Below are 24,052 nucleotides of genomic sequence, written 5' to 3' on the forward strand. Positions count from 1 at the left end.
AAGACTACGAATGCTGCTTTGCCCATGAGTACAGCTATACACACCATTATTGGGTGCCATTGTTGCTTTCAAGTTTTTAATTGGAGTTCTGGGCGGAGTTCTTTTTGGGGATTTTTATCCCTAGATTATGTGATACCCTAGCCGGATGGCTTTTCGAGATTTATTTACTGAGACGAACTTTATGAACCCCCCAAACTCCTTGTTATCAGTGGTTTTTTTCGGTAATACGAAGTTGTTATCTCAGTAACACTCGTTTACATCAGGTATATTTTGGATTGTTTGATTTTCGAAAAAGGTTGTTTCATTCTCACCGTTTGACGCTGGAACAATCAGTTAGTGGCGGAAGGAAGGGTGACAAACGGTGAAGGAAGGTAAGTAAGGAGGACAAGGTCTGGTCTCTCGGAGGTAAGCCACAACGCGCTAGTTAACCCCGCCCAAAAGGCTTTTGGCGCGTCAACTTCTTGAGCTCCAACCGCACGTACATAGATGGACAATTTCAGACCTTGACACCTCCTCGATTAAGCGCTCGCACAAAAAAACCAAGCACTCCAAAAACGCCCGCAAATGGCGCAAGATAATGCCCCCAATGCTGCTCCCACCAGCCCACCTGCACACACAGACAACAACGTAGACACCTCCATGCCCGACGCCGCAACCCCCCAACCCGCGCCCAAACCCGAAAAACCAGCCCACATCCTTCACCAATCCACCTTCCGCAAACCAACTTGGTCCTACCTCCACCTCACCCTCACATCCCCCTCCTTCCCTTCCTCCTCAACCTCAACCCCACAATCCGACGTCTCCCCGCTCCTCGTCTCCTCGCTCCTTACATCCGCCCTGCGCACATACCTAGGCACAATGGGCACGGCGATACCCGTTGATATACTCAAGACGGCCGGACGGGACGTGTGGATACGTGTGCCGAGGCAGGATGTGCGGGGTGTGAGGGCTGCGTTGGGGAGTTGGATTGGGAGGGTTGAGGGCGAGGATGTGGGGGTTGAAGGGGGCAAGGTTGGGGTTGCGTGGAAGGTGTTGGGTGGAGCTGGGGTGCTTGGGGGGATGGGGGGCGGAGAGGAGGTATTTGGGTGAAGCAGAGGGAGAGGAGAGGGTATGGAATGGATTGGACTGGGACTGGGACAAGAGAGTGTGCTTGTGGATGGTGGACATGCATCCATATCAGATGCAGGGATTGCATAGTGGGAAACTGCCACGGGCTGCTTATCTTTGCATTGAGTGTTGTACAGGATATGACATTGAAGAAAGAAGGGAAACACGTTACTCCAAGTGCAGCAGGGACAAAAAAGAAAAAGTAAGGGCCTCCAACGGGAAACAGACCACACCACACACATGCACATCGGTACCCAAGAAACGAAACAAGAACAATAGCGATTCATATCTACACAATTTGGAAGAATGGATACGCATGGCTCTGAAAAAAAAACTACGAGATTCCCCCCCAAACCCACGGATCGAAGAGAATCCACAAGGACAATCCTCCAGCGCTAAATTCACTCCGAACCTCCCTCGCATTTTCCCGTCAAGGATGGAAAACAAATTTTTCGGCAATCTTTTCCATGTCCGTCCTGAGATGATCGTCCAAGGTTTACTGCCAGCCGGGCTGGGGTGCGTGGTGACCCTGTGAGCCGCCGTAGTTGCCTCCTTGACCTGGAGGTGGGGGATACTGTTGGCCTCCACCGTACTGGTTCTGATGTGTCGGGGCACCACCATACTGGTTGTGCTGGTGGTTATCGTAGTTTCCTGGGCCACCGTAGGGGCCAGAAGGAGCGCCGTATGCAGGGCCTCCGTATCCCGCTAGATATTGTTAGCTTTATTATATCAGTCCAAGGGAAAGATTCGTACCTTGCTGGCCGTAGCCGCCGGGACCTGATGATGGTGGTCCCTGACCGTAGCTAGGAGCTGGTCCACCATAACCAGACTGTCCACCAAAACCGGCCTGTGAGCCATAACCGTGTCCCTGTTGTGGCTGTGGAGTGTGTTGTTGCGAGCCATAGCCCCCGTGTCCCTGTCCCTGGTTTCCATGTCCTTGGCCGTACGACTGTCCGGGGGTAGATGAGTGGCCCGAGTGACCTTGAGGGCCACCGCCGTACTGAGAGCCAGGGTTGTACGAGGAGGGCGGCGCGGTACCAGTGTACGATCCACCGGATGGGGCGCCAGAGCCGCTATAGCCATAATCGTTGTTCGGCTTGGCGTGCTGTAGTCTGTCAGCACGTTATCCTTATACCTTCACCAGAGTCACATACAGATCCTCCGCCCAACGCGCCGCTGAGCATACCTCCGAGGCCGCCGGCAAGACCACCACCGCTCGAACCATGGCCAGAGTTATTACCCTGCTGTCCTCCAGAAGAGTTTCCGTGCTGCTTGCCACCACCTAGCAGACCGCTGGCAAGTTGGCCGACTAGCCCTCCAGCACCACCACCGCTGCCGCCGTGGCTGCCGGAAGAGTTTCCAGATTGCTTTCCACCTCCAAGCAACGAGCCAGCAAGTTGACCGACGAGGCCTCCAGCGCCACCGCCACCACTACCACCGTGGCCACCGTTATTTTGCTTGTTGCCTCCCATGAGCGCGTTCATGGCGAAGCCCTGTTCCCTTTGTCAGCGAAGCCTCCCAGGTGGCTGGTTGTGTCTCGTACGCCCAGTCCGCCTCCCCTGTCGCCTGTTTGTCCGTCGCCCATGCCTCTTGTTCCGTCGCTTGCGCCTGGTCCTGATGTGCCGTCTGGGCTGCTGTATGGGTTCGTGTGTTGTGCGGGAGTGCTGTGGTTCGAACTGCCACCTATAGGCGCTTCGCTAGTGGGTAGCTCCCATTGCGAAACACCAGTGCTGATCTGGACATCTGTTGTCAACGAGTCAGCATGTGCGCCGGCATTGGCTGCCAAGGAGTCTCAGACACAGTGAACGTACAGTAGTACTTTCGGGATCTGTGTGCGTGTCAGCGGTGTCGCGGGGGCGTGTGGTGCAAAGGCGGGGCAGGCTCAGCGACTCGTGGGAGCACTACAAGGGAAACATACGTATTGTCCCACTGGGCTATCCATCCCGCGGGAAGCTTGGGTAGCGTAGGATCGGTAGGGCCCGAGTCTGGCGAGACTGGGGGGATTGGAGGCGTCGGCACGGCCATGTTGCCGCTGTGGAGATGGGATGCGGGGTCGGGCGAGGGATGCTCTGGAGAAGCAACCAGGCGTGTGGGCGAAGGGAACGTGTGTAGGGGGGTGAGGATAGAGGCGAGAGAGAGGTTGTTAATGCATCGCAGACGAGCGGTTATATGGCAGGCGTGCGAACGGCCATGGGCGAGTGGACCTTGTTAGCCGTCGTAGTGGGGATTGGCCAGGGTGCTGGGAAGCTTTGCGAGGCTGTGCCCGCTGTGCCCTACGCGCAGTCCGGAAAGTGACGCACCTTGGTAGGCGCGGGCCTTTATTTTCAGCTGGCTTGCATCATTACGTCTACCATATACAGTTAACCATTTGGCCAACGCCATATTGCAACGGCGCTTGCAACGGCCGTATCCTACATGTGGCTGAGACAGCGCCTCGTCGTCATCCTCAGCAACAACCAAGCCGCTGCCCAACCCACGAGCCCAACCCACGCCCAATACTCATACACGGATATCGTACAAAATACCTCATCCAACGCCTGTCCCATGTCTACTTTGTCTTTCATCTCGCCGCACATGCCCATCTCTTACGCCGGCGTATCCCATAAAACATATCCGTTGCGCCCTAGACCAGCGAGGCCTGCAAACTAACCCAGAGCAAATCACCACGCATACCCGCCACCATCCTCGTGGTCATGGTCATTGCCGTTCCATTCTTCGTCGCCGCTGGGCTCAGCATCAAGAAAGTCGGCCTCGTTGAAGATCTCTTCGCGCGGGCGGAAGTTGTCAATACGGAAAATGACCGTGTGGCACCGACCCTGCACAAACAAATGCTCATCTTCAGCTGATCCCTCGGTCTCTTCAGAACTAGACCCGTCATCTGACTCCTCGTCGTAGCTCATCGCTGCCTTGGAGCGAGACCGCAGCCGCTTCTTGCCCCAGCCCTCCTCTTGCTTTTGTACATCCGAAGGTACCAAAGGCGTATCACTATCGCTGTCACCATTGTCATCTATGGTAGATTGGGCCTTCACCACTGTCTTCTCTGGTACGCCCTCAATGAATGAATCGACCTTATCTTCGTCGCAAAGCTGCGCCTTCCATTCCCGGAATGCCCGTAGCGAGGCGAGATGAGGATTCGCTGCTTCCCATTTCTTTGCAAACACTTTCTTGAACTTGGCCGTCCATGTCTGTCTGAACTCTGCTCTCTGTCGCCAGTCGGTGTCAACCATTGCTATGATGGTGATTTCTTGAAGAAAGGGAAGATTCTCGGCAGAGTCAATTAGCGACTTGAACAGGTTGGCAGCTGATGTTGAGTTCCAGTTCCGTAGATACTGCAGGTCCAGCGTCCGCAGCGTGCATGGCCACGTAGGAATCTCATTCTCGCCCAAAAGGGTTTCGTAGAGGGGTTCGTTGTCCGAAGACATGGCTAGAGAGCTGTAGTACGTTGTGTCCATTCTCAAAATCTCGAGCTTGGGACATGACCGCTTAAGATCGACGAGGAAAGACAAATCGAGAGCTTGGTTGTGATTAAGCACCAACTCTTCCAGGTGTGCACCATGCGTAGCCAAAAAGGCTTGGAATGCATCAGAGAGTAGCTCGCCGCAAGCGGTAATGTTCAGGCTGACAAGGTTGCTCGGTAACAGGGGTAGGAGCCGCCCACTGACAACTCCACACGTCTCGAACGACAAGCTTCTTAACTGGGGAAGCACGGCCAGTGCAGACGCCAATAGCTCTTCTATCGTTGGTGGAGCTTCAACATCATCGCTATCACCTTGGCTAACTTCAGGGTGGAATTTTGTCAAGGTCACATCGCGGAGGCTCTGAAACGCGCTATCTGTATGGATGCTTTTGATCCATAGAGGGCCCTGGTTACAGAAAGTACTGTTCCATCGCCAGCTTCTTAATCGCAGATTCGTCTGGCGTAAGGCGTCAAAAAGCTCACTTGGGTATACCCACCGGCGGATTCGCCGAAGCCGTGGGCGGAACGGCGGTCTGTCCATGGGGTCAAAAATGTCAATTTCACGCAGTGTTGTCAGTGACTGGACCAGAGCTGCCAGATCTGTCACGCTATTGGTCGAGTCCGTGAGTGTAGTCATTTGTGTGGCGTCCAGCTCCAATCGCTTTACCATGACCCGATAGTCGTCATATGCTCCCTGTGGAGGCGCAATGAGATGGCGAACAAGATCTTTTCGAGACTGCCTGGTGGCAAATATCGGCGGGTTGCGATAGAGCGCCGTCAAGGCCGGTTTTGCGAATGTAGAGCACATTCTAGCCATTTGTACTAGCCAAGGTATCGCAGAAGTGGGTTTCATATTCTCATCATGAAGTGGATGTGAGGCATAGACGAATATCTGAAGGAGTACGTGGTAGGGAAGTGAGGCCCATGCCTAGAGATTAAGATATTAGCATAACTGGTTACATGTACGAAGATATCATGACGGCCTCCCGTTCGGATCACAGCATCCCACATCTGGTCTTGGGACATAGAATCAACTCACAGGTACGCATCCATCCGTGGGGATGTCAGTCACTCGCCACCCAACCTGCGCTTCCTCGTTCGGCGCAAGCGGTGCGCCCAGGACAGCACGTCGAGTGCGCCTGTCTCTAGGTGCGCGCTTCTTTTGTATCTTAGATGACGGTGGCGCACTCGGTCTTGACCTTGTTCGCACCGCCATCATTCGCTCTTGCTCTATCTCGAAGTCCGCATCGGGGTCTTCTTCGTCTTCATCTGAGCTGATATCCTTGTATGAAACAGCCCCTTTACCTCGTCTCTGTGGATTTCTAGAGGGCTGCTTGCGTTTGACTGGGACAGGCTCTGGCGATGCATGTTCGCTTTCACTCGAAACTTGGTCGGTAGCGCGCATGCGCCGAGTTAATCGGCGAGAGGGAACAGTTCGCTTTTGGGTGGTTCGCTCATGGTTAGAACTCTCAGAAAGGTCATCGTCGCTGCTCGGTTCCTTGTACGAGACAGCGACTCGTTTCCGCTTTAGTGTTACAGCCATGTCGTACGGATTCGGGTCGAGTAACCTCGGGAAATCTAGCTGAGGAGATGGATTAGTGGCGACTTGGGCCTACATCGGATATTTTCAACTCTTCGGATTGGCCGTCTAAACGTATAGAGTTGTTCAAAGCATGTTCTGAGTGTGCAGTGACTGGTGTGTGGTGTTGCGAAAGCAAATCGGGGAATTGTATGCGGAGTAATCACGGAGGTAGGAGACATGAGATCATCCCCGACTGCTGGCCCGATGCAGTTTGGCGCCCGCTGATAACACGTGACATTTCCGATCACAACAAGCTACCCAACGACAACCACAGCACAAGGATCAACAATAACCACAGCGCAGGGAGACACCCTCTTTATCTGCTTCAGGTCAAGATAGAAAGAGACAAAGGGTTATGTGTCCGTGACACCTGCGCATCATTATAATTGCGCTCCAACTCCTTCTGCAGGACCATCTTCGCCGTCCAACTAAAGGGTGCGCGAAGTACCCATCGTGCAAACAGTTTGGCCTGAGCCCATCAAATGCGCGTCTTCACCTCGAGTTCTCACTTGCCTTAGAATGCCACTAAGCGGCTGCAATCTATGTAAGTGATCTAAACTTCTTCCAAGTATGTGCTGGAGCCATCTCTGATGTCCCTGAGGCGCTTGCAGAGCATGCCAGGACGGCGAGACAGGTTTTCTGGCAATATACTACTATACGACTACCTGTCGAGAAAACGAGCACCAATATTCCTAGACAGGAATCTCACACAGATCCTGGATGCTCACGACGATCTGTTGAACGGGGGTGATAGGAGCGGCTGTAGAACCCAGGATTTCGATTTTCGTTCCCAGTGGGAGCCCCCGTCCAGCGACCAACTGGACAAGATGATGGCCCAAGAGAATTACAAAGGCTCTTTTGTGCTTGAAGTGCATGCCATCAACTCGCATAATGGCCAGACGACCGCACATACAGACCGTGATCATAACCCTGCCAACAAAGTCCGGGTCTTAATGCAATTATCCAGCTCAATCAGAGTCTCGATAATCCCACCATCTGACGCACCTGCTACGCGCTCTTTTGCGCGCGATGCTAAAATAAGAGGTGCAGATAGAAGTCATCAAGAAGCCTCAGTCGAAACCAGTCCCATCATCCTGAAGCCCAGAGATTTCTCGGCTGAACCAGGAAAAGTTAGCATCGACGACATGTACAGGATGATTCTGAGTGTCAATTTTGCGAGTCAAACGGACGCACAGGAGCTGTACAACTATCTGGGGCTCACAGCGGAAACAGCTACACACCTATCGACCTCTTATCCCAATATCCTCGAGTGTCCACCAGATAAAATCAGTTTGCCACTGAAAGCAGCTGGAAAGCCACTCGGGATAAGTATACAGATAAGCATGTACTGGAACAGCACTGGGCTTGGCGACTCAATCCTCGCAAATTATAACCGTAATCTCAGAAGTGCCACAGAGCTACAGAGCTCATACCCTACCCCACCACGCGATCTGGTACCGCGATACAAGCTAACCTATGTCTACGGAAACGAGACTCTAGAGAGATCAGACCTCGTCTGTCTGCATTGCTCCAGAGGGAAGAAGCTTAAAGAGATCCGCGATCTTGAAATGCATCTGAACGCCTGGCACGACAATTTTGCCTACCAACTCGTCTCAGCAGGAACCGATGCCAACGGCGTTGCACATTGGCGATTCATCAGTGAAGTCGCAGATTCAAAAGCTGACCAAAGAGCAAGCGATCGCACTGACGAACCCCGTGACATACGCGTGCTTGCTCCGGATCGACCGTTCGACAAACGCCGTTTCCTCGAGGGCGATGACACCTACCAACGAGCCGCCCGAGTAGACAAGCATCTAAAATACCCCAAAAGAAAGCAACTAGCAGACATCCTCCCACCTCCCGCACCACGCCAACGCAAACCTCCCAACACCATACAAGAACGGCCCCCCAAACACAAAAAAAACTTCGTCGTCCCAAAAGCACCACGAGGCATCACCTTCTTCCGCTCCCTCAGCAAGCGTCCTCTCCAGCCTGGCGAATCCATAAGCGAAAGCGATGACGAACTCGACGAATCATGGATGCACCTGCGCAAACACGCAGAAATCGACAAACAAGACGGCTTTTCCCCACCTGCCCGCTACTTCCTCAAGCTCTTCGACGACTTCATGCACGAGGAGAGTCTTCACGCTGACATCCACGCGGGTGACGCCATTATCCGCTTCGCGCGCCATGGAAATCCCATGTGGAATGAGGATTTGATACACGAATTTACCAAGAAGCTAAAAGAATTATTGGAAGACGATGTTGTTTCCAAGGAAGTCCATGATGCAGCTATTGAGATTGTGGAGGCACAGAAGAAGACGAGTATTAGTAACGACAGTAGTAGTAACGAGCTTTCGCGGCGCCTAGCGGAACTCGATGTCCAACACGGTGAGGATGCCGAGCCGCCATTTGACAAGTGCTATTGTGGCGGAGATGCAACCGTGAGTCCGGGGATGCAGGGTATAGTTGCTTGTAGGAATATTGTAAGTCTGCCAGATCCCAAAAAGTTACGTGGATGGAAAAAAAGCTAATGGAGGGGGACTAGGATTGCATACGTCGTGTTTTTCACCACGCATGCATACAAAAGCACTCTAAATACAAAGTGCCAGCCCCGGACCCAAAGTCCTGGACCTGGACGTGTGATGACTGTAGAGATGAAGGTGTTGCGGCTACCTAGCCCGGGTGTTTTTTGGTCAAAGATCCTCTATTTAGTGATGTGGGATTGGTCTTCTTGGATGGAGGCGGGATTGTGGTTTGATTGAGTGTTATGGAGTAGAAAAATCTTTAATTAGGTGATTTGGAATATCGATTGCCCAGCGTGGCGTACTGTGCGCTGCTGAACTACTAGATTGTGTAATTGATGTGCATAAATACAGCACCAATCGGATGCTTTGAAGTCTGATTGTTTACAAGACCGCATCGGAGTGGAACACGGCCTTGACTTTTGTCATTGGCAAATCTTTTCCTTCGATTCAGCAGGAAACAGTGTTCCTCCGAAAAGCCACCAAGTACGCGAAACGCCTCGTTCCCATATGTACCCAAGTGTGTAAAAGTTTCGATCTTACAACAAACTCCACACTTACCCGGCCTATACCACACATCTTATACGGATGCCTCATCCCCTTTTACTTATCCGCGCCTCCCTAGACCCGCCGCAAATTGCTCTTCTTTCAGCCAAGGCACCCCCCCTCTAAAGACTCCCTAATTCCTCGCCTCGCAATCCTTCCCACACGCGCTCGTCTATCCCACGATCCCAAGCCACAAAATCCCTAATACGCATGCCCCCCCCCTCCACAACTCTATCTTAGCCGCGATCACACGACCATCGCTCCAACCAAGTCCCGCAGTGGCAATCTCGCTTCCAAACACAAACATGACCCTGACCACGGCTATAGCTCTGAAAGCAGAAAAATCAGCAATGAAAAATCTCATTGTTTGTTTCGCAATCCGCACATCCACCGCTAACGCAGGTACCGAACGCGAAACAATAAACCCTTTCGGTCATGTATGACATGGTCCTTTCCTGCCCCCCCTCTCACAAAAAGAGGGAATGACAAGTTGCTCCATGCCTACATGGGGAAAGTCCAAGCAGCCCCTACGGCCGTACCGGAGATCTACAGTTTGCTTTTGGATAGGATAGGCCCCCTGTCGACCGCAAAGAAAGAGGGCAAACGACGAAAACATGGGTCCGGAGTCGCGAAAAGTATGTACGAAAGAAGCGAAAACAGGGAAGCGTGGAAAAAAAAAGGCTCGGTAAAAGGCACGGGTACGTTTCTTAGAGACTGAGTCAGCGCGCAACGAGGCGAGCGGAGCTCGCTTCGCGATTATAACTGTATGCGGGTTGGATAAGCAAGCAGCAAGGGTAACACAAATTATATGATCGCTGAGTATGGAAACGGAGAAGGCGGGAATTGCGGAAAGGAAGGAACAAGCTGGGTTATAATGGACACGGTGTTAAGGGCATTTTTTCTCTTGGAGAGTGTTTGTTTCAAGTGCCGGAATGGGGTTAGAAGGGGTATGCGTAATAATGTAAGCGCTAGTAGAGAGAGCAAATGATGGATGGTGGTGGTGCTCCTAAATGGAAGGAAATGATGCGTGGGAATAGTAGGCACGTACCTGTTGTATACGACAAAACAGGCCATTTTGCTTTCCTTTGCGCTTCATGCAAGAATTGTTATGCAGGATTATGCTGCAGCTGGCGGCCTGACAGTTGTATCGCAAAATTGAACAAGAAAAATGGCGGCAGTAGCGATTCCTTCTTCTTCCCTTCACCTACGTTACGCGTACTAGCTATCTGCCAACGCGACGGATCGACGGCGAGAGAGAGAAGGAAGAACATATGGTCCATGCACACCTGTCAACTCATCTTCCCTTCTCCTTCCCTCTTCGTCCTGTTCTACCGAGACATTCTCCAAGGAAGTTCCTTGTCAAAAATGCTGAAACAAAACGCCCCAACCTAGATAATTTAGCCAGATTAACGGCAATTTGACCATTAGCTCACAAAAGCCAAGACTAGAGGAAGCGAATGGCGTGTTTCCGCTCAATTTGTTCGTCCGACTTCTCTGCATTGGCTCAAAGAAGATAAGTATCGGTCGTATACGCATATTCAGCTGAAAACAAATCACCACATGCCAAAGCAGCGGGACCGAAGAACAAAAGCCGCCTGATGTCAATCAACAAACCAATTGTTCCCGGGTTCATAGTTCAAAGCCGGCCATTTCTCATGACGGGCCGATCCATACCACGGGCGTCTTTCCATCCCGAGATATGAGAAACAAAATAACAAGCAGAGTTTTTATTTTTCCCCAAGTGGGCCCCCGGAGCGTTGGTAAGTATACGGGTAATAAATGATCCTTTTTTTTCTGTTCTAAAATAGAATTCTCCCGTTGCCGATCGTGAGAGCGGACTATTTGCTTTTCTAGGGATAGGTGATGAGGTAATAGTTCTCGAGCGGGGATCCAGAAAGTAAAAATAAAATAAAATAATAATGACGATAAGGACACAGTGCTTATTCTCTGTGATGTATCAGTTTAGGCCACTTTTGCGAACAAGGGAACCCAACACATCTTGTGAGGAGCAACCTTTTAGTCTCACGATCGACTCAGGTTTGTGTGTCCGCAACCGCAATCGTGGTTTGTACAGGCTAAGTTGGTTGGATGGCATGTGTCTGTTTTGGTTTTCAGCGTTGGGACTTGGTCGATGCGTGCATGCATTGGCGTCATGTACACTCCCTTTTCGCTGCAGAAAGTTGTCGGCAGGCTTAAATTCGTGGCCGTAACATGCAACTAGTCATTCGCTCGCCAGTCGCTCAACCAATACTTGCTGCCCTTTGCCCCTACTCATCCCAACCACCTCCTTTTTCTGGTGGACAAGGCTCATCGAGGTCAAAACTCGTAAGTGTAATCGATTGCCGTGTTGGGATGGCATTCTAGAGGGCGCTTAGATGCAGTTCGCCAAATCTACTTGCGCAAAGTAGCATAAACACCCCTGTACGTACGGTCATGCGTATCGAGCAGAAAAGTGGGCGATAGTGGTACCAGAGCTTGTAAGATATTCCTGGGTGAAACAAGACCCCGTTGCTTGTGTCGCGCGCCGGTGTTGATGCTGCCATACCCCACCCGATTCGTCTTCCCAGCCACTTCCTATGCTGCTTTCCTGGTCAGCCTGCAGGCACTCGACGTCGTGAAAGGCTCATCATCGCTGACTGAATGGTCGAGACACAACTGGGTTCACGGACAGAGGTGAAGTATCACATGGTACGGAGCATGTTTTCTCCAAACAGTGAGAAACTTGTGTGCTGATTGGCCGCGGCCGGTTCTACTGTTGATGCTGTTGCTAATGGGTACTTTTTAGGTACAGAGGCTGTGATGCAGGACTTATTGAGAAGCCATCTATGGTACACGTAGTGAGAAAGAAATTGACCAAGAGAAGCACCCGATTGCCGGAAAAAGAAAATGCGGACTCTGGACTCGTTAAGACGGCGGATGTAAAACATTACCTAGGTATGGGAGTCAACTTGTGCCCCAGCCTTCATGAGCGTCGACGTGCAGTCAATCAAGAAAAGGACCAACAAATCTGGACAAGGAAATGAGCTTGAAGGAGAAGACAATGATGGTGTGCTTGGGGAACAAACAGTCCCAAAGCAGCAGTAACCGCATGCACATGATAATTGATGCATGCGCGGAATTGACAGAGTATACTTCCATGGTTTCATGGCCATAAAGGTCATCGTAAGTGCATAAGTAAAATCGTTGACGGAACAGTTTCAAAACAAGATTGCCGCCGTATGGTGCTTTTATGACGAAGGAAATGCTGTTATATGCCAACCGTGTCTTTAAACGAGTGAGGTGTCGTAGTTCGTGCTTGAGTCTCTTCGACTCCTTCCATGCGGACATCTCTGTCCCTTGCTTCAGTTGAAGAAGGCAAAGGCGCAGAGTTTGGTGTGAATGCTGAATATGCTTGATTGCGACTAGGATCGCCCGATCCATACGTGAGGGGAGATCCCGATCCCATGCCGGTGGGTGTGTGGAGGTTCTCCAGCTCTAGCGGTTGCGGTCTTGCACGCCTTCTCTTTTCCGATGATGATTCTGACCCTTGCTCGACTCCAGTTTGTTGCTGTGGCGTCTGGACAGGAGGTGCTTGAGAAGAAGACGTTGTTGGAGGAGTGGTACGGTCGAGCGGTCGTGGATCTGGGCCTTGTGGTGATTGTTCCGGTGGCCCCGTGAGAGACTGTCGCCCCCTTCTTGGAGGGGGATATACTTCGCCTCGCGCTGCAGCTTCCTGCGCTCTCTGTTGCGCCTCGGCCTTTGTCGGTCTTCCGCGCTTCTTTTTATGCGTCGGTTCGCCCGGAGGATGTACAGCTGAGGGATAGGCAGGACCTGCGGGTATGTATTCTCCTGGGTAGGAATGAGGCGGGCGAGGTTGTAACAGTCGCCCAACCGGGGTAGATGTCTCTGGCTGATGTGGTCGCTTCTTGGGGACTTCGGGACCTGGGTACATCATTGGGGCTGGTAAGTGAGGACGCCGGTAGTCTTGTCCCGGCACAGAGTAGGTTGCTGCAAGAGTATCGAATGCCATTTGGCTAGAGCGAACAGACCGTCCTAAAGTACAAGTGTCGCATCAGTATTGGAGCACTATGCAGGCAATTTGGTATAGGATTGACAAGTTGAATGAACAGTTGGGATGCGGTAACAGAAGAAGAGACAAGTGTCAGCATACCAGGAGGCAACGCCATATCATTCCATCGCGGCTGGATGTTGGCATCGCGTATGAATGCAAAGAGAACATGAGAGGGTACTTGAGCAGCTTTTATCATTTCAGCTAGTAAGTATACCTGTAGAGGTCAGGTCAGGTCAGGTCAGTCACAGATTACAATGGGGACGAGTGCCACATGCCATGTTTTAGAGGGGTACGTACCTTTTCGTGCTCTGCCCATGGTGGCTCGCGTGAGGGCTCCATGTCGTGATCCTCGAGACAATCGAAATAGGCGAGAGTGGAAGACTAAAAAGCAGCTACGGCAAAATCTCGCTGTATGTATGTATGCAACCAGACAAATCGAGCATCGATCACAAGGGCCGTAAAGTAAGTGGACCGGCGCGAAGAGCAACGCGCCCTCGCGCGCGGTTGTATAGCTGCGTCTACCAACAGAACAAACGAGAGTGCTGAAACGAAAGAGTAACGAGCGGTAGAAGAAGAGCACTAAAATCAAAGAAACCTGCGGCGGGCTCTGGTTGTCGGTTTCATGCCAGCAGGCAACAAGAGCGCGTCAAAGGGACCACAGCATGAGGCTGGGTCGAGATAATTAGGAGACTGCTTTGCTTGTCAGAGATTACTGGGAAGAGCCACCCGGTATGTTATACATTAGCGGATTTTGTCGAAAACGAATGGGAAAGCGGCTAGTCTCCACTTGCAGACTGTAGCTCCCAAGGCTTCCCGCACGGGGACCGTCTAAATCAGTGCTCGTCGCAAATCGATAACAAAGCCTAGGTATGTAACAGAGATCTGGCGGCGCTTTAACCCATCTCGAAAGCCCTCAGTGGATGTTCAGAAACGATTGCGCAAACCGATGAGCCAATCGCTAGTCATCTGGGCTGAGCCGTGTCTCACCAGCCGTGGAGGGTTTAGGCTGAGACCAAAGGGCCTTTCTTCCCTTGCACCACACGTCCCTGCCTGCCTCGTTTCCCCATGCTTACTTCTGCCTGTGTTGAATTACGAAGGCTGGTCAGTACGGTATAGATGTACCGCGTTTTACGAGATAGCGGTCAGAGCAATGGTGACCGTGTGCCAGTGTGTCGCGAGGCAGCAACAGTGGTTCGCGGCGTGCGTGCAATCTGTCAAGCGCGGTTCAGCGCGGATCGTCCAGAGAGCGTCGCGCCTAATGGGGGGCAACGGAAGACGGCGCTGTAATCCCTGTCTCCAACGGTGCGATCTGTAATATCCTCCAAGGACCGGTACTAGCGAGATGGGCACCGAGAAGCACAAACGTCGCGGCTGCGCAGCTCGACTTTTTTTTGTTGGCAGCTCTTTCCTTGTGGCTGGCGGGGGGTCGTCGAGGCAAGGCTGATGCATCGACGCCTACTTGGACAGTAGCTGCTGCTATCTGCTGCATCTCTTGCATCGTATTCCGCGCGAAGCCACTTTTACTTGTCCATCGGGAGCGGGCCGCGACTCGGCATGGCCTCCAATGATCATGACAGTAAGCCAGCTGCCAGTCAGCCAGTCAGCCAGCCAGCCATATGGAGGTAGGTGGAGGAGTCCTTTTCCATGGAGCGCGGGCCTCACGTCTCAGAAGACCCAAGCCGCGTCAAGGGGGCAGGCGACCTGGTGCAGGCGGCATGGATGGCTGTCGTGCCGGCATCATGGGTGATGGGGATTTAGGAGTAGGTAGCCGTTGGGTCAGAGTTTGCGCTAGTGTGCTTGCGGAGAGATACAGCTGCTGCTCGCTTAAGTAAGCCAGTTACGGCCGTCTGCCAAGCCTCAAAGCTCCGTAATGAACTCTCCACCTTGCACTCTATCTACCACTCGAATACGTAGACACTCGCGCCCAATGCTGCTCTCTGACCACACCCATGCCATGCACAGGCCGAGCGATCGGATGGATGGCGACGACGACGCTGTCCCAGATACATTGTCAAAACACATGTACTTACCACGCACGTACGTTCATACAAATATCCGCATGTAACCTATATAGTGTGTCCGCATACAGACATGTAGTAGTATACATACGACATGCACCAAGCCAGGTGCACGCTGTCCTTTTTCTCGAGACGTCATGAGCCGCTGATCGCTGATTGCAGCCCAAGCGTGGACTCCAGTTCATCGTGGAAGCAAAATAAAAAGGCCATTCTTTCTTTTTTTCTGCCTACTATGCACAGCTGTATTGGGTTTGCGCTAGCCGTGGTCCGAGCTGTTTTCTTTTCACACAAAGCAGGTTCCCCACGGCTTCACACCACTTTCTCAGCCTTCGGAGACATCATTCGGCATCTTTTGTGATGCCCGACGGTCCTGTGGGCGCCGAGGCTATTCTGAGGCGCGCTAGGGCAACCCCATCCAATGTATTCGACATGTACATGAGTCGTCCCCAGACCCGCAAATAGCTCCCCGTGGGCCTGAATGACACTTGCCTGCATGCCTCAGCACCAATGGCACCGACACTGACGTGCAAGCCCGCCCCCATGGCCGGAGTACATTTTCCATGGCCGAGCACCCTCACTAGCGACTTCTCGTACAACGTCGAGACCTTTGTGGTGTTCGGCCATGCTTTCGTACGTCGCACCTGACGGAACGTCCATAAGTAGACCGTCGAGAGCGCCAACGGGGCCGGTGTAAGTGGCCATCTCCCTAGCGTTTGCAACAGAGCCGCTCCATGGCCTCTCCTTGCCCAACGTTGCCACGTTCTGACGACCCTTTAGAGTCTCCTCGGATTGCCAAGAAGTTGCCATTATCATGTCAACAGACTCGGTCTCCATCTGCGTGAGCAGGACCTACCTAATGCACGCTGAATTCTTTGTGCCGTTTCTTCTTTCCACATCTATTTCCTTGTGTCGGTGATATGGTTTGCGTGCGCCCAAGTAGCCGTTGCCGGCTCAGGAGCCCTGCATCCGCAAGGGCAAGGCTGAGACTGGGCGAGGTGGGACAAGCCTAGTTTTTGTTCGCCATCTCCAAAGTACCATCAGCAAACCCCCCACGTCGCGTACGGCGCCGCTCCAACACATCGTCTTCTACCCGGGCCCACCAGTTCATGCTCGCTTATACAACCAGTGCGAGTCCGCATCTGAGGAAAACACAGGACATTTGCCAACCGTGTCGGTGAGCCGAGCGCGCTCGAATCCGCGACCATACCTGCGTGCGCCGACGCCCCGAACTCGCGCGCCTTGCTGCCATCCGCACCCTCAAGAAATACATTTTTATACTATTACCAAGCTTTTTTGCTCTGCGTCTCCAGCACGCTTTGTGCGTATATAACACAAGTCAAGCCATCACATTCCGCCCTTTGTACAGGGGGGAAGTGAAGATTTGCCCCCCCCCCCCCCCCCCCCCCCAAGCCATTGGCCCAGGTGCCCCAAGCGACCGCGTTTCGTCCTAGTAATCCGCTTTTTGCTCAGCTTCACAGGGAGGGATTTTGATATTGTCTATTACGTGCGCGTCGCTCGGACCATGAGGTGAATGAGTAGTTGTTTCTGTATGCGTGATCAGAGGTATCGAACGTTAGCGTCCCTTTTGTCCAGAACCTCGCGATCCTCTACCTGCCGCCCCCAGCATCCTCCTCCACCCCCACGACGGTCGCCAACATGTCGAGCCACGATTCGGAAAAGGACCACGCTCAATTAGAGCCTGAGCTACGCGAAATGAAGCTGGAAGGCGCGGCCTCGGACGAGGCAGGTGAGGGTCACGGCTCAAGCCAGGTAAAGGTGGAGGATGCAGACTCACTCGATCGCGCACCCACACCCCTCGCCGTTCCACCCAGGCTCAAGTCGCGATCTAAATCCCGGTCGCCTATGATCAAGCAAGAGTCTGAAGCACCCTCGCCTGGCAGCACCCACGAAGAAACCCTGGGCGGAGATATCACGTTGAAGATGGAACCCGGCAAAGCACCCAAGCTGTCGCGTACTGCAGCCCAGAAAGTCGTCGCACGGCCGCCTCCGTTGTACCTCGACCTCCCAGACTCGACCGAAGCCGCCAAAGAAACCTTCACGGTACTCACTGAATGCACGTACGCGAACAAGACTATTGGCACAACAGACCCGGCGCTCGAATGCGATTGCCAAGAGGAATACGACCCTGCGACTAGGAAAAATCATGCCTGTGGCGAAGACTCAGACTGCATCAATCGCGCCACAAAAATGGAGTGTGTGGGGGATTGCGGCTGCGGTAGGCGGTGTCAGAACCAACGCTTCCAGCGCAAACAGTACGCCAATGTCGCCGTCATCAAGACGGAGAAAAAAGGGTTTGGACTGCGTGCCAACAAAGACATGGCACCAGGCGAATTTGTCTTCGAGTACATTGGCGAAGTTATTGACGAACGCACCTTTCGTCGGCGCATGGGCCAGTACGATGAGGAGGGAATCAAGCACTTCTACTTCATGTCGTTGACCAAGGGCGAGTTTGTAGACGCTACCAAGAAGGGCAACCTTGGCCGGTTCTGCAATCACTCATGTAATCCCAACTGCTTCGTCGACAAATGGGTTGTCGGGGACAAGCTACGCATGGGCATCTTCGTCGAGCGACAGGTCAAAGCCGGTGAAGAACTCGTCTTTAACTACAATGTGGACCGATACGGCGCGGACCCGCAACCTTGTTACTGCGGTGAACCCAACTGCAGTGGTTTTATTGGCGGAAAGACACAGTCTGACAACGCGACAAAGTTGTCCACTGACATGATCCAGGCTCTTGGCATTGATGATGGTGCTGCCTGGGACACAGCGGTTGTTGCCAAGAAACCCCGCAGAAAGAAGGCGAGCGAGGATGATGAGGAATACGTCAATGATCTGCAGCCAAAGGAACTCGATGAGGATGGAGTCAAGAAAATCGTACCTGCTCTGCGCCAGTGCACCGAAAAATGGATTGCTGTTAAGCTGCTCAGCCGCATGCAGAATAGCAGCGAGAGGGTTGGCCATCGCATTGTTCAGTTTCATGGCTACCAGACACTTAAGAAGACGTTAAAAATATGGAAGGAGGACGCTAATGTAGTGCTGCAAGTTCTTGACATCCTCCAAAGACTACCACGAATCACTCGCAACAAGATTCAGGAATCTGGCATTGAAGAAGCGGTCGCTGAACTAAACGGTTATGGCGATGAGCGGGTCGAGACTCTAGCTACAGAACTTCTTAATGCATGGAGCAAGCTGGAGGTTGCGTACAGGATACCTCGCATAAAGAGGGATCCAAATGCCTCCACACCTGTCCGAACCGAAAACCACTTCGAGCGGCGTGAGCGAGGTAGGGAGCGATCGAGGTCTAGATCTAAGTCACCGTCTGCAGTCGCGCCGAAAGGGCCATCTGCTACGAACATCCCTTCAGGCCCTCGCGCCTTGAATGCACCCCGCGGTCCGGCCAATTTCTTTCCTGCTGCCCGACCAGCTAATCGGCCTCGGCCGCCAAACAGTCTTCCTCCGGGTTGGTTTCAAGCTACTGCAGAGAATGGATCGACATACTTTTACAACTCCTCAGGCGTCACACAATGGCAGCGCCCCACCCAGGCTGTCAACGCACCACCCCAACAGAACAAAGCCAAGAGCGACACTCAGATGCTTCAAGACATCATATCGCGCATTACCTCAACAGAAACCCCCACTGGGAACTCTGCGTCCACCACTCCGCAGCCTGTCCCTGACGAACTCAGAGAGCCGGCACTGCGCGATGAAAAATGGCGAAGTCTACCGATAGAGAAGCAAGAAAAGATATACGAGGCGACCGTGAGTACATTGATTTGATACGCAGTGTGTAACTGACATTTATAGCTCTCACCTCACGTCATGGCTGTAACGTCATCTTACCGGAAGAAATTCGAAAAGGAGGAAGTCAAACGACTCAGCAAAGAGGTAGAGTGCTCTCTTTGATGTCTATTATATCGGCTTGCTAATCGTACTGGCAGGTGGCAAAGAAGCTCGTACGCGGTGACTACAAATCTGGGCGTGTCAAGGACCCGACGGCTAAGATTAGCTCGAACCACGAGAAAACAGTGCGGAAATATGTCAAAGAGTTTATGGAAAAGGCTGTCAAGAAGAAGGACGAACGGCAGAAGATCAAGACGCCACAGAATGATACCATCCGTGGCACTTCTCATAGCCTGGCAGCCACGGTTGACGAGGCCTCTCTTTCCGACTCTGCCTCTGAATTGAAGCGCAAGAGAGAAGAAGAGGGTCGATTTGGCTCACCGAAGAGAACACGGACAAGCTCTGAAACCCCACAACCCGCGCCTCCACCGCCTCCACCACCACTTGAGTCCACCGAAGATGCAGAGTCCAGCCTTACACCCATGGATGAAACCCCCACAGCCTCGTTTCCAGACGCTGCTGATAGCCTGCCCAATGGAGTAAAGGCCACTCTTCAACTTGGTGATTGTGGCAGTCCGATGCAGCTTGCGACGCCTCCCACAAACAGCTTCATTGATCAGAAGCAGCCTCTTGTAAACGGCAGTAACGGTAAGCACACTCAGTAGCCCGCTCTGGGTAGTCTTTTTTTCGATTTCTATGTTGCTTGCGCTTTTTTTTTTATCTTTTTGTAATCAGTTCGAGATCAAAACATACTAGGCCGAGAAGGTTTCGGTTGCATAAGCATATCAAAAGGCGTTGGGCGGTTGGAAAGAACTCGCTGAAGTGGTTCTGTGGGTTTGCTGCGTTTTGGACCGGCTATCGACTGCATGGAAGGCGGAAGGGGCATGGAGTTTTTTTCGTGACAAAAGTCGTCAAAAACTTGCTAATTCCATGGTACTACTTTTCTTTGCGCTCGTGGAATATGGGACGGGCTGAAAACTTCCACTCGTGTCACTGGTACTCATGGGTCAAACGAGGTGGGCCGATAGGTTGGGTATATGAAAACATTTTAATTGTACGTTCCGATTGCTACATGTATGTTGAGGGGATGGTACAATTTTTCGGAAAATCGGTAATTGATAGTGACTCCATGATGTAACAGAATGCCTCTTAGTACATTTCTTTGTGTCATGGCTACCCTAACAACCACCCTATTACCCCACCGTGAACCGACATTTGGCGTACTGACCCTTGGTACATGGCAGCCTATAATCAGTTACTCCTCCTTGTACCATGGCCCCTTCTGAACTGTCGTATCATGCCGTTGCGTGTCGGATGCATACCCAGACTCGACTTTGTGGAATCTTGACATACGTAGGGCGGAACAAGACATACAGAACCGACACACGTGGTTTGCTGACAACAACTAACTACCCCGCGCCAGTAACTCTCCGAGCGTGACACTGCCGTGGCGTACGAGGCGTCTGCGGCGTGTATCGGATCGGATTGCCAAATTTATCATCTGGAAGGGGTTTAGTCGAGGGTTCAAAACGTACACTAGAACTCAGAGGCTCACTTGGTCAAGCTTATGCGGGGATACGTAGAGCCGGCTGCCCAAGTAGCTCTATCAGTGGCACCGAGAGATTGCTGGTATAAAAGGCGGTGGCGCTCTTCGCGAGGGATGTTTCTGGGTTTGATTCTAGTATTCTTCTTCAATAGTGGAATAGTATTCAAGATCTCTCTTTCTCTGGATTGTGCCATTGCAAGACGGCCCGCAGACACCTCTTGATTGGCGTCGCGTCGCCCCGCACCTCAACTGTGCATCCCGGACATCTTCTTTGAAACCACATTTGCACGCTGCATACGCCGACAGCTGTATACACAATGGCTCCTCTTCTTCGTACTGCCGGCCGTTCGCGGACGATCCTTCCTCGTGTGAATTCTCACACGGCCTCAAGGGTACCAATGGCACTCAACAGACGATATGCTACCGCAGCCGCCGCGGTCGCTACAGATAGCGGAGAGCAGTCATTCTTCCCCGACGAGCCCAAGCTGCCAATTGTGAAGACACAGATCCCTGGGCCAAACAGTCAAAAGGCTATTGAGAAGCTCGGCAAGGTGTTTGATATTCGAAGCTTGAACATGATGGCCGATTATTCACGCAGCTACGGCAACTAGTATGTTTCTCTACGCTTGAACTTGAGGGTGATTAAACTAACTTTTGACAGTATTGCCGACCTTGATGGTAATGTCCTTCTCGATGTATATGCCCAGATTGCCTCTATCCCAGTCGGCTACAACAACCCTTCTCTTCTTCTCGCAGCCACCTCCCCAGAAATGGCCTCAGCCATCATCAACCGACCCGCCCTCGGAAACTTCCCTCAGCACGATTGGGCCGACATCCTTGAAAGCGGCATTCTCTCCGTAGCACCCAAAGGCCTCAACCAAGTCTTCACCGCACAAGCCGGTTCTGACGCCAACGAGCTCGCCTACAAAGCAGCCTTCATGTGGAAGCGCCAGCAACAACGAGGCGGCGCCGACGCCGACTTCTCCGCCGAAGATATCGCCTCCTCCATGAACAACAAATCACCCGGCGCCCCCAACATGTCGATTCTCTCCTTCAAAACCGGGTTCCACGGCCGCCTCTTCGGCAGTCTCTCCACGACGCGCTCAAAGCCCATCCACAAACTCGACATTCCCGCCTTTGACTGGCCGCAAGCCCCCTTCCCTCAGCTCAAGTACCCGCTGGCTGAGCACGAGGCTGAGAACAGAAAAGAAGAGCAAAGATGCCTAGACGAAACAGAGGAGCTACTAGCAAACTACCACAACAAGCCCGTCGCCGCCGTCGTCGAGCCCGTCCAATCCGAAGGCGGCGACAACCACGCCACCCCTTTCTTCTTCCAAGGGCTCCGCGAAATCACAAAGAAACACAACGTCCTCCTCATCGTCGACGAAGTCCAGACCGGCGTCGGTGCAACCGGCAAGTTCTGGGCCCACGAGCACTGGGGTCTCTCGTCTGCCCCCGATATCGTCACTTTCTCCAAGAAAGCCCAGACGGCAGGCTACTACTTCGGCAACGACGAGTTGCGGCCCAATAAGCCGTACCGCCAGTTCAACACGTGGATGGGTGATCCCGCGCGCGCCATCTTGTTCCGCGCCATCATCCAGGAGATTCAGAGGTTGGATCTCGTCAGTAGTACGGCTGCCACGGGCGATTACCTTTTTGCGGGCTTGCAGAGGCTCGCGGAGAAGTACCCGAGTGAAATCCAGAATCTGCGCGGAAAGGGCCAGGGCACTTTTATTGCGTTTGATAGTGCTAGGAGGGATGAGGTGCTGAAGAAGGCCAAGGGCCAAGGGGTCAATATTGGGGGTTCCGGAGAGAGGGCGGTAAGGTTACGGCCCATGCTTATTTTCCAGAAGCAGCATGCGGATTTGTTGCTTGAGAGGTTGGAGAATGTGTTTAGGGAGTAGATGTTGTAGGCAAGGGTGTATGGAGGATTTCGTGAGCAAGGTGTTTTGGGCGTTTTTGCCTTTGGGGTTATCAAGAGTCAAGTTGGCACCATTTTGTTTATTTTGTAGTTTTGCATGAGAAAATAATGTTTGGACTAGTTGACAGTTGGTATCGTTTCCCATTTCTTGCATGCTGTATCTGGGTCAGTGTTTCTTATCAGAGTATATTTGTAAGCGCCAGCCTTCCTCTCTTTTACCAAGGTCGCTTGACTCTTCCGCCACTTGGTTTTATCCGAAGCTTTCAGATTATACATTCTGCTCTTTTTCTCTCTCTTGCGAACAGATTCTCCATCTTTACCTTTCTACGAAGAAGAGAGAAAGAAAGAAAGATGGCTCAGCTCGCCCCAGCCAGCCTCCAACAGACATTCACCAACGCCGCAGTAGCACTGAGATGGGCAAATGACCTCGGCACCGCCAAATTACCCACATATGCCGGGTAGTGCACCATGAGTTTTGCCATGACGTGGAAGCCAAGCAGGTTGACAATCTGAGCATCGTTGGGCGCCATAATCTGAGCTAGAGCCGCCGCGAGAGCGAATGCTGTCATCCCACTTGTATCAGCAACTAAACATCAATCTCGGTAATCAAATCCACCAGGGATTTGGGAATGGAGAGATGGGGCAGAGGAAAGGAAAACCTACCGGGAAAATTCTCCAGAAGAGCATAATGCGCACTGCGTAGTCTAAGTGGCAGACCCTCTAGCTGGTGCACGTGCTTTCTCGGGTGGTTGTTGTCCATGCCCTCGCGGCGGCCCATTGCTTGGCCTGCGGCGGAGAGGGCACCCGACGCACCGAAAGTCCAGAAGAGGTAGAGAGTGGAAAGCGCGGGGATGGCGCGACCTGAAGTTATGCCCGTAGTCTTTTTTGGTTGATTTAGCCTATGTTGGTTGTATGTGTGTGTGAGGGTTTTGGAAGAGGGCACTTACGTTGATTCCGGGGAGGAGCTTGATGATTGCGTGGACGAGGGATTGGCATATACTCTCTGGGGCGGTGAGGTAGGTACTTTGGCTGCTCGTTAGAATTTCGGCGTTGGATGTGGGTGGCATTGTGTGCGTGGTACGTACGTGACAGGAACCAGGGCGATGTACATGGGCGCTGCAGCCATTACCATTACTCCCGAGGGGTTGAGACTGCGATTGCGTGCGTTAGTGGGTGTTTGTAGTGATTCTGTCCGTACCTCGTGTTTCCCGTTGTTGTCGATCAAATCTGATATGTGAAGAACAGAAGAATAGAAATACTCACATGCCATTGTCAGCGGCCGCCTGCTTTGCCTGCTCTTTCTTGTCGTCTGCCATATTTGTCTCTTCTTGTGCTCACGTCGATCTACAGTCTGGTTGTAGAAGATAGGTCTAGACTTGTGTATGTGGAAAAAAGAGAAGAAGAACCCTATCAAGTCCCGAGGGGTGAAAATAACGCA

At 52.4% G+C, this 24,052-nt stretch overlaps 9 protein-coding genes across 9 annotated transcripts; 4 read left to right on the forward strand and 5 right to left on the reverse strand.

Moving 5' to 3' along the window:
* Window positions 1-295: 295 nt before the first annotated feature.
* Window positions 296-1,089, forward strand: PSV08DRAFT_380193 (uncharacterized protein; the record flags this gene model as incomplete). Its single annotated transcript, XM_014224986.2, has 1 exon — window positions 296-1,089. The coding sequence occupies exon 1, from the start codon at window positions 565-567 to the stop codon at window positions 1,087-1,089; it is 525 nt and encodes a 174-aa protein (XP_014080461.1). The 5' UTR covers window positions 296-564.
* Window positions 1,090-1,369: 280 nt separating this feature from the next.
* On the reverse strand, window positions 1,370-3,345 carry PSV08DRAFT_327619 (uncharacterized protein). The gene is made up of 6 exons (XM_014224987.2): window positions 3,026-3,345; window positions 2,919-2,935; window positions 2,651-2,850; window positions 2,262-2,600; window positions 1,861-2,212; window positions 1,370-1,812 (listed from the first exon to the last, which is right to left on the reverse strand). The coding sequence occupies exons 1-6, from the start codon at window positions 3,130-3,132 to the stop codon at window positions 1,604-1,606; spliced, it is 1,224 nt and encodes a 407-aa protein (XP_014080462.1). The 5' UTR covers window positions 3,133-3,345; the 3' UTR covers window positions 1,370-1,603.
* Window positions 3,346-3,641: 296 nt separating this feature from the next.
* Window positions 3,642-6,107, reverse strand: PSV08DRAFT_208666 (uncharacterized protein; the record flags this gene model as incomplete). Its single annotated transcript, XM_014224988.2, has 2 exons — window positions 3,642-5,492; window positions 5,604-6,107. The coding sequence occupies 2 exons, from the start codon at window positions 6,105-6,107 to the stop codon at window positions 3,768-3,770; spliced, it is 2,229 nt and encodes a 742-aa protein (XP_014080463.1). The 3' UTR covers window positions 3,642-3,767.
* Window positions 6,108-6,760: 653 nt separating this feature from the next.
* PSV08DRAFT_411953 (uncharacterized protein) lies at window positions 6,761-8,826 on the forward strand (the record flags this gene model as incomplete). The annotated part of the gene is made up of 2 exons (XM_014224989.1): window positions 6,761-8,632; window positions 8,695-8,826. The coding sequence occupies 2 exons, from the start codon at window positions 6,761-6,763 to the stop codon at window positions 8,824-8,826; spliced, it is 2,004 nt and encodes a 667-aa protein (XP_014080464.1).
* A 149-nt stretch (window positions 8,827-8,975) lies between these two features.
* On the reverse strand, window positions 8,976-9,653 carry PSV08DRAFT_327632 (uncharacterized protein). Its single transcript, XM_014224990.1, has one exon. The coding sequence runs from the start codon at window positions 9,579-9,581 to the stop codon at window positions 9,390-9,392; it is 192 nt and encodes a 63-aa protein (XP_014080465.1). The 5' UTR covers window positions 9,582-9,653; the 3' UTR covers window positions 8,976-9,389.
* Window positions 9,654-12,464: 2,811 nt separating this feature from the next.
* PSV08DRAFT_355362 (uncharacterized protein) lies at window positions 12,465-13,607 on the reverse strand (the record flags this gene model as incomplete). Its single annotated transcript, XM_014224991.1, has 3 exons — window positions 12,465-13,249; window positions 13,368-13,482; window positions 13,566-13,607. The coding sequence occupies 3 exons, from the start codon at window positions 13,605-13,607 to the stop codon at window positions 12,465-12,467; spliced, it is 942 nt and encodes a 313-aa protein (XP_014080466.1).
* A 3,335-nt stretch (window positions 13,608-16,942) lies between these two features.
* On the forward strand, window positions 16,943-20,086 carry PSV08DRAFT_208672 (uncharacterized protein; the record flags this gene model as incomplete). The annotated part of the gene is made up of 3 exons (XM_014224993.2): window positions 16,943-19,066; window positions 19,112-19,192; window positions 19,246-20,086. 3 exons carry the CDS (start codon window positions 16,943-16,945, stop codon window positions 19,810-19,812), a joined length of 2,772 nt encoding a protein of 923 aa, XP_014080468.1. The 3' UTR covers window positions 19,813-20,086.
* Window positions 20,087-20,966: 880 nt separating this feature from the next.
* PSV08DRAFT_404639 (aminotransferase class-III-domain-containing protein) lies at window positions 20,967-22,937 on the forward strand. The gene is made up of 2 exons (XM_014224994.2): window positions 20,967-21,303; window positions 21,355-22,937. Exons 1-2 carry the CDS (start codon window positions 21,011-21,013, stop codon window positions 22,595-22,597), a joined length of 1,536 nt encoding a protein of 511 aa, XP_014080469.1. The 5' UTR covers window positions 20,967-21,010; the 3' UTR covers window positions 22,598-22,937.
* A 76-nt stretch (window positions 22,938-23,013) lies between these two features.
* Window positions 23,014-24,050, reverse strand: PSV08DRAFT_327680 (uncharacterized protein; the record flags this gene model as incomplete). Its single annotated transcript, XM_014224995.2, has 5 exons — window positions 23,878-24,050; window positions 23,700-23,765; window positions 23,562-23,637; window positions 23,278-23,494; window positions 23,014-23,176 (listed from the first exon to the last, which is right to left on the reverse strand). Coding segments are annotated over exons 1-5 (575 nt in total), but the record flags the coding sequence as incomplete, so codon positions are not given.
* Window positions 24,051-24,052: the final 2 nt, after the last annotated feature.

The sequence above is a fragment of the Bipolaris maydis genome (assembly GCF_028858645.1).
Source record: "Bipolaris maydis strain C4 unplaced genomic scaffold PSV08scaffold_14, whole genome shotgun sequence".
NCBI lineage: Eukaryota > Fungi > Ascomycota > Dothideomycetes > Pleosporales > Pleosporaceae > Bipolaris > Bipolaris maydis.

Bases quoted from the DNA above. Each gene is read 5' to 3' on its own strand.
- PSV08DRAFT_404639 (XM_014224994.2), top strand. From the start codon at position 21,011: ATGGCTCCTCTTCTTCGTACTGCCGGCCGTTCGCGGACGATCCTTCCT. The intron at 21,304-21,354 runs GTATGTTTCTCT...AACTTTTGACAG, and splicing joins TCACGCAGCTACGGCAACTA to TATTGCCGACCTTGATGGTA.
- PSV08DRAFT_327619 (XM_014224987.2), bottom strand. From the start codon at position 3,132: ATGGCCGTGCCGACGCCTCCAATCCCCCCAGTCTCGCCAGACTCGGGC. The intron at 2,213-2,261 runs GTATGTGACTCT...GACAGACTACAG, and splicing joins GCGCGTTGGGCGGAGGATCT to CACGCCAAGCCGAACAACGA. The intron at 1,813-1,860 runs GTACGAATCTTT...AACAATATCTAG, and splicing joins CGGCGGCTACGGCCAGCAAG to CGGGATACGGAGGCCCTGCA.
- PSV08DRAFT_327632 (XM_014224990.1), bottom strand. From the start codon at position 9,581: ATGAGATTTTTCATTGCTGATTTTTCTGCTTTCAGAGCTATAGCCGTG.